Source organism: Cucurbita pepo, chromosome 4, assembly GCF_057944985.1.
Source record: "Cucurbita pepo subsp. pepo isolate OVF chromosome 4, ASM5794498v1, whole genome shotgun sequence".
Taxonomy (NCBI): domain Eukaryota; kingdom Viridiplantae; phylum Streptophyta; class Magnoliopsida; order Cucurbitales; family Cucurbitaceae; genus Cucurbita; species Cucurbita pepo.
Window position 1 is genome coordinate 10,186,092 of NC_141801.1, and position 16,718 is coordinate 10,202,809.

The following is a 16,718-nucleotide window of genomic DNA, read 5'->3' on the forward strand; positions in this document are numbered from 1 at the left end:
TTTGCAATGCCAATCTATTGATTTATAAAAACATTGAGAACTTATACATAAATTAACTTATTTTTCATTTGTTGATATGATACAATAATGACTCATCTTTGGAAACTCATATTTGCAACACTAATTTTTCTCATATTCTCATAAAATTTATTGCGACTTTTGATCGTATCATATCGATATGAAGATGAGTTAAATTGATATGCAAAATAAATATGACGTTTTTATCTTTGTTTGAAATCAATAAGTCACTTTTACTTTTAAGTTTGGTCTATTACAAAAATATTATTTTAAAAATTAAATAATTTTATCTTATTAAATCAAATAATTATAGAAATATTTATATCAAGATTTTGTGTCTTCTCAAAATTTGAGAATTAGATAACCAAATAAAGAATAACTATTTTATTTAATTTAAGTGTAAAAACTTGAATAAATAAATAAAATGTAAAAATAGAGTTTTAATTGTTGGAACATATTTTTAGTTTCTGCATTTCAATTAATTAGAAATGTAAAAGAATATTATGATAATCATATCTATTTTATTGCAATTAAAAACAACACTACAATTTAAAATGTAAGTAAACAACAATACAATTTAAAATGTAAGTAAACAACAATACAATTTTAAATAAGTAAACAACAATAACGACAATACAATTTTAAATATAAGTAAACAAAGATACATTTATATATTACTTAACAAGTTGATCAAATCATTTTTCGTCCAATTAGGATTCAACTGTCTCGATTAGCTTGAAACCATATGCTTGTAAAAGATCTAAGGCTGCACCATCAAAGAAGTAAATACTTTAGCAACTCTCTGATCATGGTATGAATAGTAAGTTCTTAAAGTAATTGAAGAGGGAAACTCGACTTTCACATGATTAATTCAGCTTGTCAACCTAAGCATAGGGCTAGAGACCTTTTGGCTCAAGTCGAGTCAGCTCGACTTATGAAAGCAGGTTTCATAGGCTACTTCATCAACTTCATAAATTTAAAATGAATGCTGAATAGCCAAACACTTATTAGACGCAAATTCAAAAGTTTAAAAATTTATTAGACATTTTTTTCGAAGTTCATGGACCTATTTGACACAAATTTGAAAATTTGAAAGTTGAGAACTGCCTTTCTAATTTATTTATTTATTTATTTATCGTAAAATCTTTAAATAATAACTTAATAACTTTTCATCGTCAAAAGGGCTTATTTTTCATGCAATGCTCTGATGATTCAATAAACATAAACCAAAACACTCGGAGGAAATGACATATTTGCATTTACCTGGATTATGAACTTCAGGTTCAATAGGCCTTAAAACACCTCGCGTCTTGATTTTGTTTGTCAGTAAAAGCTGCAATGACATACTGTAACATCAACTAAAGTTGAAGCTTTAATAAAGATTATGGTAAAATGAATATGTAGAGGTGGTTACCAAAGCTCCAATAGCTGTTGGAATACCAACAGTGAGAGCCATTGCACTAGTGGTCTTTCCATTCCAAGTCCTCCCAAATTCTAGTAACGTAGCCTTGCGACACTCAGTATGTTGACCGTCTGCCGATTCTACTTGTATTTCATGATGTAGAAGAACCATATCCTGACCATCATCACAAATGAACTTATTATATAAATTTTGACAAAAAGTTAAGATGTTCTTTGCGTACAGCTTTCTATAGATGCAATTTTAAGCGCATGTGAATGGCACATGAATGGTTACTCTTTTTCAAACTAAAAATGCTGTTATTAAATATCAATGATATATGGTTAAGATTTGAGTTATGAGGTGATAGTTTGAGCAGTTAAACTATGCTCATATTTGGCATAAATACTTCTCTCGTGTTCTAAAACTACCGTCTAATTTGCAATGATGTCATCTTATAGTATTCTTTAAATGAGATTGAAAAATAATAATTTAATCAATGGTTAATGTAACGACCTAGATCCACTGCGAGCAGATATTGTCCTCTTTGGACTTTCCCTTTTAGGCTTCCCCTCAAGGCTTTAAAACGCGTCTATTAGGGGAAGGTTTTCACACCCTTATAAATGGTGGTTTGTTCTCCTCCCCAACCAATGTGGGACATCACAATCCACCCCCCTTCGGGGCCAGCGTTCTCGCTGGCACTCTTTCCTTCCTCCAATCGATGTGGGACTGCCCCCAAATCCACCCCCTTTGGGGCCAACGTCCTTACTAGCACACTGCCTCGTGTCTACTCCCTTCGGGGAACAGCGAGAAGGCTAGCACATCGTCCGCTGTCTAGCTCTGATACCATTAGTAACAACCCAGATCGCCCAAAGAAGACAATATTTGCTAGCGGTGGATCTGGGTCGTTACAGTTAAAGTTTATTGCATCTCAAAATTATGAAACTAGAATATTGAAGAATTTTTTACATAACACGTAGCCATCTAATAAAAAATTCACATAGTAAAACGTACTAAAATATGAATGAATATTAACAGGGAAAAAGCAAGTGTACCTGCTCATTTTTTAAGTAGGATAATCTTTCTTCCATTCTGTGACAGGTAACATCAAATGCACTTTGGCAAGATGAAGGAATCTCTGTTGGCTCGTGAAGGCCCAAATATCTGATCCATTGTCATTGTTAGCCAGTCATGCAAAATATATAATTAATCTTTTGAGAAGAAAAGGAAGGAGAAGAGCTGCATACACGATTGTTTTGGCTACTCTTACAGCAATGTCTTGCTCTTTACAGAGTCCACTAGAAATAATGCTGTCACTGATGTCCTTCTCTCCAATGATAGAGCCGTTCGATTCTCTTTTAATTTTGAGGAGCTCAAGCAAAAAATCTCGAAATAGTTGCCTCCTAGTACTCCTAAGAAAGGAATGAACTTCCGTATCTAGGAGTCCAATTCTTGCCAGGGCTCCCATCACTTCGCTAAATCCTATACGTATTGACAGTAAATGAGTTTAAAAAAACACAATTTCTTAAGAGTAATGGTTATATTCGGCTTATATATAGTTAGTTAATCAGATTCCCTCGAGGGAATTAAGTCAGTCAAGGTTTTGAGTGGGAATCCTCGGTAAAACATGCTGGAAGCCAAAAGAGAACATGCCTTCATAGCGTAGGGTTCCACGAAATATGGTCGATGCCTCATGCCCTATGCCATATGCGTCTCCATAAATTAAGGAATTACAATTTGGAATGCACTCCAAGGCAAATGCTGGAAGGTCAGGTAAGCGTAGCCTCACAGCAGAGTCATAAAGATCCTTTCCTGCAAGTTTGAACTGCTTGAATAAATTTTCTAATCAAGAAGTATCAATGTGGTATTCATGGGTTTAATGTCTAAACATCTTAGCGTTATACGTTCGAAACAGAATATAATAGTTATTCGAAGAGTTGACTGGTAATTATCTAATCTAGAGAGTTATAAAGCACATCTTCTTGTGTGCAAGAGAATAATAAATAAAGTGCAGAGTACAACATATTCTTGTTATTCCAATTTTTTCCAAGTGTAAACAGCTTACCTTCAACTTTTACTGTTTTTCCTTCATATCGATATGTAGCCGGATTGCTTCCAGCTCGAATAGCTTCAGCAAGATTCGAACTAACATATTTCATAAAGAAATGTTATTGAGTTTCCATAAAATTAGATGATGCATTTAATAAATAAACTATTTAGCATTGACAAATGTTCATCTTCACAAGATTATAGAATAAGACAATGTCTTCAAGAGAAACTGAACGAAAATAATATAAATCTAAGAAACCAAAATAGAGAAGTTTGCCAGGAATATCTTGGATACTTCCAATGCAAACTGCAAATTATGAACACTGAATGCGTGTTTGTGTTCATTTTATAAATGGGGCTTTCTTGGCCTCTTTTGTACAGAAAAATCAACAATACCAATAAGAAATTATTTCAATAGATATCTGAAAATTTTAACTACTAGATTTAGTTCTCATGGAAAAACTTCTTAGAGTTTCTTAAAAAAGTCACCAACGCGGTTTAAATTTTACTCTGGAAAAAAGTATTTACCAGAGAGAATATACAAGTCTCTGTACCATTACCATTCCATGCTAAGGTGATATTATCTATCCATTCTCCAAGCATTTTTATTGAAGATCCACCCTTTTTTTAATCAAGAGTAGTCAAAGTTCATAAGTCGTTAAGACAAATGATTCTAACAAGTACCTGAATTTATATGCTAATGGATTGTTTGCCGATTCTGGAGAAGGAATTCCTCCACAATATGACATAAAGGACTTCACTCTCTTCTTTTGGAGATGTGACTGGTTGATCATCCTCATTGCTAACATATGATCTGAATCACGGCCCATCAAAGCACAAAAACTCTTACAAATTGAAAGGGAAAAGTATAAAAGAGAAATTATCCGTACTAAAAGTAATACCTCATATTCACAAAGTCAAAGGGCTTTACAAAACTAATATATATGCTACTCATTTTGTGCATCCCCTTTTGGTTTATAAATTTGTGGACTACTGATATAATGAATTTTTTAATGCCCACTTAAATTTACAGAAACTATGATCTAGAATGTTATTAGAGACATGTCACTTTCCACGTTTCATTCTCTCTTTCAAATCAAAGAGATAGGAACAACGGACTCCACACTGGTATGATATTGTCCACTTAGAAAAAATATACATATCAAATAAATTTTTAAGCAAAATATATGTGACTGGAGGTTTCTATGCATGGAAATCCATTTTCGGCATGTGGCTCTTTAAAGGTCAAATCTAGGTCAAATATCATTATTGTTGGAGTTCCACATTAAAATCTAAGAGGAGATAATTTGAAAGGGTAGAACGTAAAGGGTCGGTGCAGGAAGCTTGCTGGGTTGTCAGAGTGCGGATGCTGTCTATGTTTAATGGTCCACATGCACAAGAAACTTCTAATAAGAAAAAGTCTTACAGGACATATGGAAGAAAATTCTGTCAATAGAAGAGGAATCGATGACATTATATCAGATTTCTTCCTTATCTAACCCTTCTAAAACCATAGAAGAACGTAATTTTAAGATCTCGATGAGTCAAGAAAATTCAGTTCAGATTAAAAGAATCCAAAAGATTACATCATTACATTTCTAGACAAGCCAATCTTTCAACAGCGTTAACACAAACTAGAAGAAAAGGTTTAGGGTACCTATTCCAGGATCCAGACCCATCTCCCCAAGAATTGTTATACCAGCATTCCTGGCCTTTTCATCCAGTGATGACATGGAATCATCAATGTAGCTAGCAGTGACTAGATGCTTTCTAAGCTGTAAACAGAAGAAATAACGTCCGTTACGAGAGAACAGAAAAAAGAAAAAAGAAAAAAAACTGCGTATCTTATTTTTGTCCTTTTTAAATCTTTAGTTTCTCTAGTACTTTGACGTCTAACTATCGGAAACAAAAGCATAATTCTTCCTTATAAAACAAGACTAAGTAAAATTATACATAACAACAATAATTATTATTTTATATATTCTTTCTGTGAGATCCCACTCATTTGGAGAGGAGAACGAAATATTATTTATAAAGGTGTAGAAACCTCTCCCTAGCAGACACGTTTTAAAACGGGGAAGTCCGGAAGGGAAAGTCCAAAGAGGACAATATCTGTAGTGGTGGGCTTGGGCTGTTACACTTTCCTAGTAGTTTCTCATAACATAGCTCTCTCTTCTCCGAGTTCTGCCATGAACCTCGCGAAGGATGTATCTTTCCATACTAATATCTGGCACAAACATCTTTATCCACCAGAACAGATGAAACTCCTGTCACCTCAAGTTTCTTGAATTACTTAAACCAAAATATTGAGAAAAATATTCAAAGAAAAATTTAACTGCTCGACTTCTTCTCCACTGCTAATCAGATATTATAAATTCCGACAGTAGGTGAATTTTTCACCTTTTACTGTACAGTCTGAATTCTTGTCATTGGTAAAAACGGTTCCGGGATGATGAGAATGAAAAACCTTGCATGAAAATTATATTATTCAAACACTAGATAGTACCTCAATGCATGCATTTGCTACAGTAAGATGGCAACTAGGTGGCAACAAACTTATAACGACTTCAACCTGAAAACGATTCAGCCAACACAAACTGATAAGAAAGCAACATGTATGTAATTTTTTTTTGTTGCAAATATAATTTAGCAGCACTTAACTGGCTTTCAAAAGAAAATGTAAAACTAAGTACCTGTGAGATATACATAAAAAGTTTCTCAGAATCCGTAACATCAAGCTGTACTGCTGTTGCATTAGCAATGTCTTCAGTTATCTAGAATGGCATTCGAAGACATAAAATGCTCATAAGCTAAACAACACGATATCATGAACAGTTGAACTTATCAAAGCAGGAAATATGTACACAAAGTTTCACAGGGTGCATCAAAGTCAGTGTCAAACCATAATATTCTAGAAGTACAGTTCACTATACGCATTGACGGAAGTTTTTACCTCTTCTGCATCCTTTAGGTAGAGAGAAGCAACAATCACTTCAATATCATCCCAGTCTTCAGCATAGTGCTCAAGAAAAGTTTTCCAGAAACGACAACAGGAATCACTTCCACTTGATACTAGGAGATCAGCAGCTGGATAACAAACCCGACCTGCTCCAAGAAGTAGAACAGCAGTCTTCCTTTTTCCATCTTTACTTTTAAAGCTACTCTCTTGAATCTTACCAATCTTCAGAAAAATCCTATTCATCTCATAATTTACGGGATTAAGATTTTCTTCAGGATTAGCCATCAGACTTAGAGAGTAAATGATCTTATCCAAAATCACTATATCATCAGCACCAATCTGTCAAAAGTAAGATGATCACTTAAGGAAAACGTGATTCTGATTAATGTCTGCTTAGGCATGGAGAAAACTTGTCTGACTGGTTCCAGAACCAAAGAAGAAAAATGGTTTACCAGACTGGAATAAATTAATAGTCACACAAAATAATGAATTTCAACGGTAAACGAGGGTTAGCATGCAAGCAAATTGGTGTGTAAGTTTTGCAGTTTACTTGTCAACAAAAGTTCTGCCCCTAGCACCTGGGAATTTTTTTTTTTAAAACTACTAACAGAGACTATTACAAAAGAAATTAAATAGAATGTAAGTAGCAACTAATAATCAATATTAGTAAAATTATACATGTGACATCTAACAAGAACTATCAGTTAGCATGAGCAGAATATGTTGGATCTATAATTGATATCAATACATACTTTACAAGAAATTGTCCAGTTCAATTCTATCAAAGAATTATAAGAAATGAGATAAAGATATCGACACTGCATGACATAGAATAGAAATTTTGAAGGAAAATACTCATCAGAATAGATCAGTTTGTTGGACACGTTAAATCATCTCTCCTATATAAACTGGATCGGGAACATGCTTACTTCAAGGTCTGAGTGTGACATAGCATTTGCATTCTGGCCCACTTGACAGTTAACCAAGTGAAATGAGCCACCTGCTCCTTCAATAATATCTAAGGCCTCATTTATTAGAAATTGATCGAACAAATGGCCACTCAGAGACACCTAGAAGAAATATAATTAGGATTTACTTCAACCATAATATTTGTGGATTGTGGGCAAACCTGAGAAACAATATTTAATAGACGCTTTCAGCGACCTACGTGTATGTTGAACTTTTTGTTGGAGTGGCCATTAGCAGCATCCTTGGATAATTCTCTGAAAGTTAAGAAAAATAGTTTTACGTATTAAAGCATTGCATTAGCCATAAGAACGTTACCTTTAATTTTTATAATTTTCACTTAATATCTTAGAAACAAGTAGCTTTATTTTTAATAGCAAAGCATATAATAAAAAATAAGTTTAACGATGCATTTGTTATATGTTGAAAGCATTCTCAGGCTCTTAGGCGCAAATTTTCTGGACAGATTTATAGTCAACGCTTTTAAATTTCTGGGTTTTGACATCAACTTCCAGAACTCCAATTGTATTTATCTGAGAACCATACAACTATCGAATGAACCAAAGATAAGCGCCTAGTAGAATCAAAATGATACTGCAAGGCAGTAAGTGCAGAAGCTTACTCAGATTCAGACTTTCGAATACGTGGTATGTATTCATACAATGAGGTTAGTGCCCCTACATGGGCTATGCAAGCTCGCCTCAAATGCGTAGGTAGCTTTAAAATGTCGACAACAGAGGCTAGACTGCCAACAAAATCCGATAGGATGTCTCCAAAATGCTGAGAGGCCTTTAAAAAATAATAAGATATGTCAAACAGAGAAATTAAGATTATAAATTGCAGTCATATACTAATACTATATTATCTCAACTGTATAAATCTAAAAGTGGAGTAATTAACTAAAATTCCAGCAAAAGAGAAGTATGCAATTACCTCTTTGGCAAACTCTGTCGGAAGAACGTCAACAGCTGAACATATCACACCATTTCCTTTCAAATCACGGTGGTACGAATCATTACTAGGATCATATCTGAAAAGTATACATTTTTTACAATTAAAGAACTTCAAAACTTCTAGTCAACAAAGATGAAATATCCGGATAATTCCACACAAAACCAACCAATAAAAATTAATGATCACAATGAGAGGGGATGAGGGAGTGACTGTCTACAGACTCTACACCATCTGGAGCGTCAGTACGAACAATGACCCGAAGTACGTACGAACAATAAGGGAGTGACTGTCTACAGACTTTCCCTCAAGACGTATCCCATAAAAAAAAAAAAAAAAAAAACAACAGAAACAATCCAAACAATTTCCTTGCCCCCCACCCACCCCCAATGGAGAAGCACTTTTTTCAAAACGGAAGAAAGTGAAGATGATCCTAGCTTGAAGAGAAACCTTCCTCTGAAAGAGGGAAGAATGAAGAGGGAAAATGAAGAATTTTTTTAAGCAGGGAAAATGAAATGTTTTTTTAGGGAAAATAGCACATCATCTTGATTATAACAAATACCCATGAACTGTATCTTGTGTACCTGAAGAAAGGAGAGTCAAGTGACGTTGTCTGGTTAATGAATTCTATTGAACCTCCAACATCACAAGTTATATCTGAAATTCCAACAAGAGGGCATCCGCTTTTCATTAGATCTTGAAACTGCATGGTGTTCAGCAACCGAGGAAATCTTCCCTCCCAATACATGCAATTCACTACAAAACAGCAAGGAAATTGACAAAATGTAGCAGATAAGCATGCAGTTGTATCCAACCAAAATAATCATCATAGTGATACCTTCCTTTTCAAAAAAGATTAGGATGTTAAGGTATGCATTCATATCAGTTGCATTCCTTGCTATGAAAAATGAAAATCATTAGGAACCAGATCGTGACCAGCTATTACCATTGCATAGGTCATAGTTACCAGATTTCTTTTTCCTGATTTTACAGGACCAAAAACTCTCTTTGGAAAGGAGAGCACTCTGGGTGTGCCATTCTAAATAACTTTTAGCGAAAAAAAAGGTTTGTCACTTTGTTATAAGAATTAAAAAATGATCTTTTCAGAATCATGTTCATATAGATATTCATTATGTATGAGAGAAGATTTTCATCATTTATATGCTGCATAAGTTTCATACTTAGTGCAACGCAATGAATGAATGATCTAAACTTCATTCAGGAATAAAAACAGACAAGCGCACATGCCAAGGCACGTACACATTGAAACAAAAGAAATGCAAAAGGAAGTTGTTATCCATAAACTAAAATGCAAAATGCACCGCCTTCAATTAAGCTTGCAGCTTAAAAATATATTTCATGAACCAATCTCTCTGTAACAAAGATTATTAGTGAATGGTGATCATAATAGATCCGGAAAGTTGGAAAAGAAAGTGGAAAATGAGAAAAGGTAAAAAGAAATCTGACTTTCACCAGGCCAATTAAAACAAACAATGTGAGTAAATGTGTCTCAGATGAAATAACAACTAAGGAAGAGAAAGCATACCAAGAACAGAAGCATATGGAGCTATCTTTTCATGGAATATAGGTCTATAATGATCTGGATGAGCATAGTAATCAACCTGAAAAATAAGATAAGGACTGGAATTTAGGTTTTATTTTCTCCCAGAAAAGCATATATCAAGCAATAAGACTGCAAAGACATTGAAGCACTTAATCACAGATAAAGAAAAGTGAAGCACTTAATAGCAGATTCGAACATTCAAAATGAACTTTGATACGGGAATAAACAAGAACTTTAAGCAATATAGTCGTCTGGCAAAACGACATGCAAAATGCTAGAGGAGCCAATAGATCATGTGAGTAAAAAATGAACAATAAGAAATAATTGTCCTTGTCAGAAACAGATTCATGGCATAATACTTCGTAGCTTGCATCTTTCTGATTCAATCAGAGGTATTTGGATAATTCGCCAACACCATAGTCAATTAAATGCAACTGTAACAGATGTAAAATTGGGAATCATATCATCAATAATTTTCGGAAACTGATTTTACATTCCACTTATTAATACGCGGCTGTACTCTAGTGTTTAAAAAATGATGTGGATGTGTATCCACGTTATGTATGTACATGATTTCCGTGTTGCAAACTTATCCTGACATGATGCTCCCCTTCTATGAGCAACTCATCCACTCTCAAATCAATTGATATCCATGCAAAGCAAAGGGAATTGTTTATATTTTAGATTTCAAGAGAAAAATTGTAGAATCCAGATTCCCAATTGCACATTGGCTCAAACAAAAGAAAAGGTAAATAAAAACTTACTCTATCAAAAAGTTTTGTTGAATCTTTGTGTTCAACCATGTGTTGGCAACTCACAACACAACCATATACTTGGAAGACCCTTTTCTTTGTTGTTTTATGTTGGCGAAGTTCCACATTCTAAAAGCAGAGGGAGTAAAACAGTTGAGCATAAGTAAATAAAAGTTGCTCAACAAAATAAATCATCCTCCAGATAGAGGAAGAACATGCTAATATTCTAGAAGCATAAACAAGCAGTGAACTTTGTGCCATGGTGCTCTCGCATGGAATACAATGCACGAGAATTTAGCACTAATCATTGAGACTTGTTTGATTCAAATTATCCTTCAATGTTCACTACCAAAGGTGAAATCATCAACACTCGAAAATGATGATGATCATCATCGATATTTAAAACACACACACAAACAAAAAAAAGTTCAAAGTTGATAGACGCACAATTTAAATTACACGAAGACTGCAGAAGATAATTTCAATTATTAAAATTTTGATGCAAACACTACAAACTCCAGACGCTAATTTTACCAATCAGTGTATTGAAAGTCCAAATCAGAAAATGAGCATCTATGTAGCAGAAGAATGATGCTTGCTTACGTATTATCAACTCTCAAACTTTCTTATTGGACGATGATCAATTGGTTCATTATTGAGATAGGCCAGTATGTCAACCAGATTATATCATTCAAGTCTCAGAGAATCTAAGCCAAAATTTGTAAATAGAATATATGACGGGGTACCGGAACCCACCTTCCCACATATTTCTGGAAGTTTACTTGGATCCACAAAAGTGTGAGGAAGAAGCTTGAATATTTCTTGCGCTCCCTGAGAAACTACAAAAGAAATAAAAGGCAAATCCAATTTATAGAGAATGTATGCAAACCAATGTAAAGGTCACTTAATGAAATTATTGATACGCGAGAAACTTGAAAGCTGATGACAGAAATTCATTAATTCAAAAGACAAATGACTTTGCATATAAGGATATACATTGTTGATGCACAAGTTTTTAGCTGGACAATTTGGTTTTATCAATGAAGCTGAGTTGGATAATCATGTTGATCAGGATTCGCCAAAGGATGACACTTAGAGACTTGGTTCTGATAATCAGTGACAAGATTTGCAGGAGATTGTAAGTAAATATCGTCATACGTCTGGTCATATGAAACATGAATGTTGAAAGTTGTTGAATAATGATCAAAGACCTCAAATTGCTCAAGTTGCTTCCACGAATGAGACATCTAAGAGGTCAATTACTATTTTTGCAGATGATTTTCCTAAATTTCAATTGTACCAAGAATCATTGCAAGCATCCTCTTCATCGAATCCTATTGCAACTTTTGTTGAGTCAGGTAATATGAATCATTGTCTTCTTACATTTTCTATCAAACGGGCCATAGACTTTGGTGCCACAACCCATATGACAGGTAACTCTAACTTATTTTCTACCTCTTTGTCACCTACCCTCTCTCCAACTATCACTTTTGCAGATGGATCGACATCCTCTATTCTTGTATCTAGCACCCTCACACCCTTTCTTCCTTTTTCTATTAGTGAACTCACTTGTCACCTTAATTGTTTTATATTCTTTTTCCCTGACTATTGCTTGTTTTGGGATCGTATGACGAAGAAGATTATTGGTAAATAATATGAATTTGTAGGTCTTAACACTTTTGATCAATTTAGTCTAGCACTAAAGAAGTTTGGAATGAAGAAAAATATGTATGATTAATCTATTTTCTATCGATGATCTAAAAGTTGTATTACTTTGTTTGTTGTGTACAAAATGATACATCAAGTGTATCTTCTTTGAAAACTTTCTTTCAAGATCAGTTTCATACTAAGAATCTAGAAACACTCAAGTATTTTTGGGACTTGAAATGATGAGAAGCAAGAAAGATATCTTTTTGTCACAATGGAAGCTTTCACTTGATTTGTTATCTGAGATAGGAAAATAGGGAATCAAACCATGTAGTACTATGATGATACCTAATTTGCAACTCATCAAAGAAGGATAATCATTTAAAGATCTTGAGAAAAAGAAGATGTTAAGGATTATCGAGAAGTGTAGTTCCTCATCAGTTAGTTAAGAGGAAAATCATGGGTTTATAGGTAAGGAACACTATCTCCATTGGCATGAGGCCATTTTGGGGAAACCAAAAGCAAAACCATAAGAACTTATGCTCAAAGTAGACAATATCATACCATTGTGAGGGTCGTGGTTCCTAACATGGTATCAGAGTCACGCCCTTAACTTAGTCATGCCAATAGAATCCTCAAGTGTCGAACAAAGAATTTATGAACCTTGAAGGTGTAGCAAAGATGACTCAAGTGTCAAACAAAGGGTGCATTTTGTTCGAGAGCTCTAGAGAAGGAGTCAAGTCTGGATTAAGGGGAGGCTATTTGAGAGCTCCAAAGAGGCCTCAGAGGAGGCTCTATGGTGTACTTTATTCAAGAGGATTATTGAGGATTATTGAGGATTATTGAGGATTATTGAGAGGTGTAAAGAGAAGGATTATGGGTTTGTAAAGAACACTATCTCCATTGACATGAGGTCTTTTTGGGGAATCCAATCACGTGAGCTTATGCTCAAAGTGGGCAATACATATCATTGTGGAGGGTCATGGTTTATAACAGAAGATTGTTTGGAAAGTCGAATTAACTAATAGTGACACGACCAAATATCGCTTATTTAGCAAGTGTTGCAAATCATTATATGCTTCACCTAGAATGAATCATTGAGTTGCAATGAAACAAATTCTATGATACCTGAAAGTTGCACTTGGGGGTGGAATCCTACAGGTAACACAAAAGAATGTTTTTCAAATGTTGATTGGGTAGGATCTAAAGAAGATAGATCAACTTATAGATATTATGCTTTTGCAAGAGGTAATTTGGTATCGTGGAACAGTAAGAAACAAAATGTGGTTTCATGTTCAAGTATTTAGAGAAAATATAGAGCTGTGTCACACCCTATAAGTGAAATAGTGTGGGTACATCAACTTTTAACTGAGATAGGCTTCAATATTACTATGCCAACAAAACTGTGGTGTGGTAACAAGACCACACTGAACATATTGAAGTGGATTACCGTTTCATTCGTGCGAAAATACAACAGTTGACGACCACAAGATATGTAAAGATTGGAGAACAACTGAGAGATAGCCTTACTAAAACCTTAAATGGAGTAAGGATAAATTATTTTTGAAACGAGTTGAGCATGGGTGACATATTTGCTCTACCGTGAGGGGAGTGTTATAATAATATTATTATGTATAGTTGTCCTATGTTCTTTAGTTTAGGGTTCTCTTGTGTACCTATATATGCGTGTGTGTGACTCTCTAATGTAGAATACATTGATTGTTTTACCCAATACTATTTACAGCTCTAACCACTATGAATTATAAAATGGACAATCAATTAAAATATAAAATACCATTTCCTGAAGCCGTAAACACGATGACCAAAGGACAAATCTGTGGTGGTAAGCCCTGTGTTGCAATCTCCTCGCCCACAGATATTACTGCAGCCTTGGCTGCAGCCAGGGATGGATACGTGTATGACAAACCCAGCGAGAGGAAAGAAGTGGAAATTCCAAGGCTCAAATACCCTGCGCAGAACCATTTTTGGGTGTTATCAATATATATTATCCGAGAGCATACAACCGTCTCCATGTTTTGTGTATGGAAGGAAGCAAATATTCAACTCAAGAATTTTGAATACACTGAATTTTACATAGAACTAAAATATTTTGGTTAACAACCACTCTCATGCAAAACTAAATTAATAGGGGGAATTTGAAGCATAGTTAGATTCTTTTTGTTTCTAGAAGGCAAATTTTCTTAGAAAACAAAAGCCTGGCCAGGTGACTTAAGTTCAATTTATCATCCCAACCTACTCAATACCATCCACCCACTCCAATCTTCGCCATAAAAAATATTTTAATCCAATTGACAAGACATGACAACATCATATATAAAAGTTAAAAGAATCTCCAGGAATGAAGCATACTCTGTCCTAATCCATGCAAAATGTCTATAAATCCTGCTCTGCCAGCATATTTTCCAAACGCAAGCAACCTTTTTCCATGATCTCCAACTATAAGCTCGTAATCAAATAATGATGCCTTTTCTGATAAGATCTGAATGCCAAACATAAAATTAGAAGAAGAGCATTTGCCAAAAGGAGTTTATAGTTATCAAGAAAAAAGGCAACAGTTGTGGTACTTTGTCTAGTAAAGGCATGTTTTCCTTTTGCGCTTTGTGAGTGTGGGAGAAGAAGGCATAAGCTCTATCAGGAAGAATCATCTCCACCTGCAAAAACCTGAATTAATTATCTGTTTTTCGCAATAAACAAAATGGGCCAAGGTAAATAAAAAAAAACTTGTCTCACCTTAGGTTGTTTGACACCCAGAATTAGACCGCATTCTGACAGATCTTCAGAAATTTCACAGCCGACGTCCTCGTACTGTGCATCATGATAAATGCGTTTGGTAGATGGCTGAATAATTATACGAGATATTCCAGTTTCATTCCGTCCTCCGTGCAGAAGTCGAGCACAGTGTGCTGGGCATAGAGGCACCCTTCTTTCCCACTTGCTACAAGACTCCGAAAAAATCCCAACGATTCCATTCCCGAGCATGGTGTCAACTGCAGTTTTCAAAATCGAACAACGAACATCGCTTTTGTATACATGCAACCGATACTAACAGACAGCTAAACCTACAGTCCTGCTCTTATTTTTTTTACCGAATAATGGAGAAACAACCACTAAACCACTGAATTACTAAATAAAATTCTACACCTGAAATCTATAAATAGCAGTTCATCATAAACCTCGTAAATTCCTTGTCCTCTTCTTTATCGAGATTCTCTTCGATTTGATGCTATTGCACGTTTTAATTTACTTGCCAATAATGCAGAATTCGCTAAAAGAAAATTTCGTTCAGATTCAAATGTACACAACATTCAGCAAGCTATCTTCCTCATGTATTACGTCCTTCAAACTCATACACATGCATAGCATCGGACCAAGTTTCGCCACAATTAAACACAAATCAAATGCACGTAAAAATCAATACAAACACACACATACGCAATGCACATTACCAAATAAGTAAAATCAAACGTATCCTCAGACTCAAAGTCGAAGCAACGCAGAGGTGTCCACCGAAATCCACAAAGCCGGACCGAAAGGTTCGCGTTCGAATGTCTATGCAGGACAATATCAGAGACGCAGAGAGAGATCACGAGATGAATGCGCTTGTGTGAAGATGACTTGTAGTGCACGGATGTTTCATCGCTTGAAAATGGTAGCGTCGGCCATGGAAGGAAGAGCTGAGCTGACGGACTTTTTTGCCCAAACGGAGAGAGTATTAATACTACGTCCAAAATTTGGATGAGGACAACGTGTTCGCAGAATCAGCAGTTTGGACACGTGGACATGGTGAGTGGACCCGCTAGTTAATAACTTATTATTAAATTTTAATATTTATAGTTAAATAACGAAATTAGTTACAATTTAATTTTTATAAATATTGTTTTAATAACTTGATAGCACATGCAACCGTAACTACCAAATCGATATTGTACTCTTTGGTCTTTCCCTCAAAGCTTTGATAGGGGAAGGTTTCCACACCATTATCCAACGTGGGACATCACAGTCCACCCCCTTTCGGGGCCAGTGTAGGGGACACCATTCCTTCGAGGCCAGCGTCCTCGCTGGTACTCTTTTCTTCCTCCAATCAATGTGGGCCCGCCCCTAAAATCCACCCCCGTTTGGGGCCAGCGTCCTTACTGGCACACTGCCTCGTGTCTACCCCCTTCGGGGAAGAGCGAGAAGGCTGGCACATCGTCAGGTGTCTGGCTCTGATACCATTTGTAACGACCCAAATCCATCGCTAGCAGATATTGTCTTCTTTGAGCTTTTCCTTTCACGCTTCCCCTCAAAGCTTTAAAACGCGTCCGATAGGGGAAGGGTTCCACACCCTTATAAAAGAAAGGTGGTTTGTTCTCCTCCGCAACCAATGTGAGACATCGCAGCAACATAATTTGA

At 35.4% G+C, this 16,718-nt stretch overlaps 1 protein-coding gene across 1 annotated transcript; it reads right to left on the reverse strand.

Annotated features, from left to right (window-relative positions):
• Positions 1-578: 578 nt before the first annotated feature.
• LOC111793871 (alpha-aminoadipic semialdehyde synthase) lies at positions 579-15,999 on the reverse strand. The gene is made up of 25 exons (XM_023675935.2): positions 15,773-15,999; positions 15,057-15,313; positions 14,891-14,977; positions 14,676-14,805; positions 14,101-14,274; positions 11,415-11,497; positions 10,671-10,787; positions 9,889-9,964; positions 8,927-9,098; positions 8,325-8,421; positions 8,014-8,180; positions 7,594-7,648; positions 7,355-7,495; positions 6,420-6,764; positions 6,160-6,240; positions 5,973-6,038; positions 5,124-5,241; positions 4,151-4,280; positions 3,483-3,562; positions 3,071-3,229; positions 2,665-2,899; positions 2,473-2,581; positions 1,433-1,594; positions 1,282-1,351; positions 579-784 (listed from the first exon to the last, which is right to left on the reverse strand). The coding sequence occupies exons 2-25, from the start codon at positions 15,303-15,305 to the stop codon at positions 729-731; spliced, it is 3,159 nt and encodes a 1,052-aa protein (XP_023531703.2). The 5' UTR covers positions 15,306-15,313; positions 15,773-15,999; the 3' UTR covers positions 579-728.
• Positions 16,000-16,718: the final 719 nt, after the last annotated feature.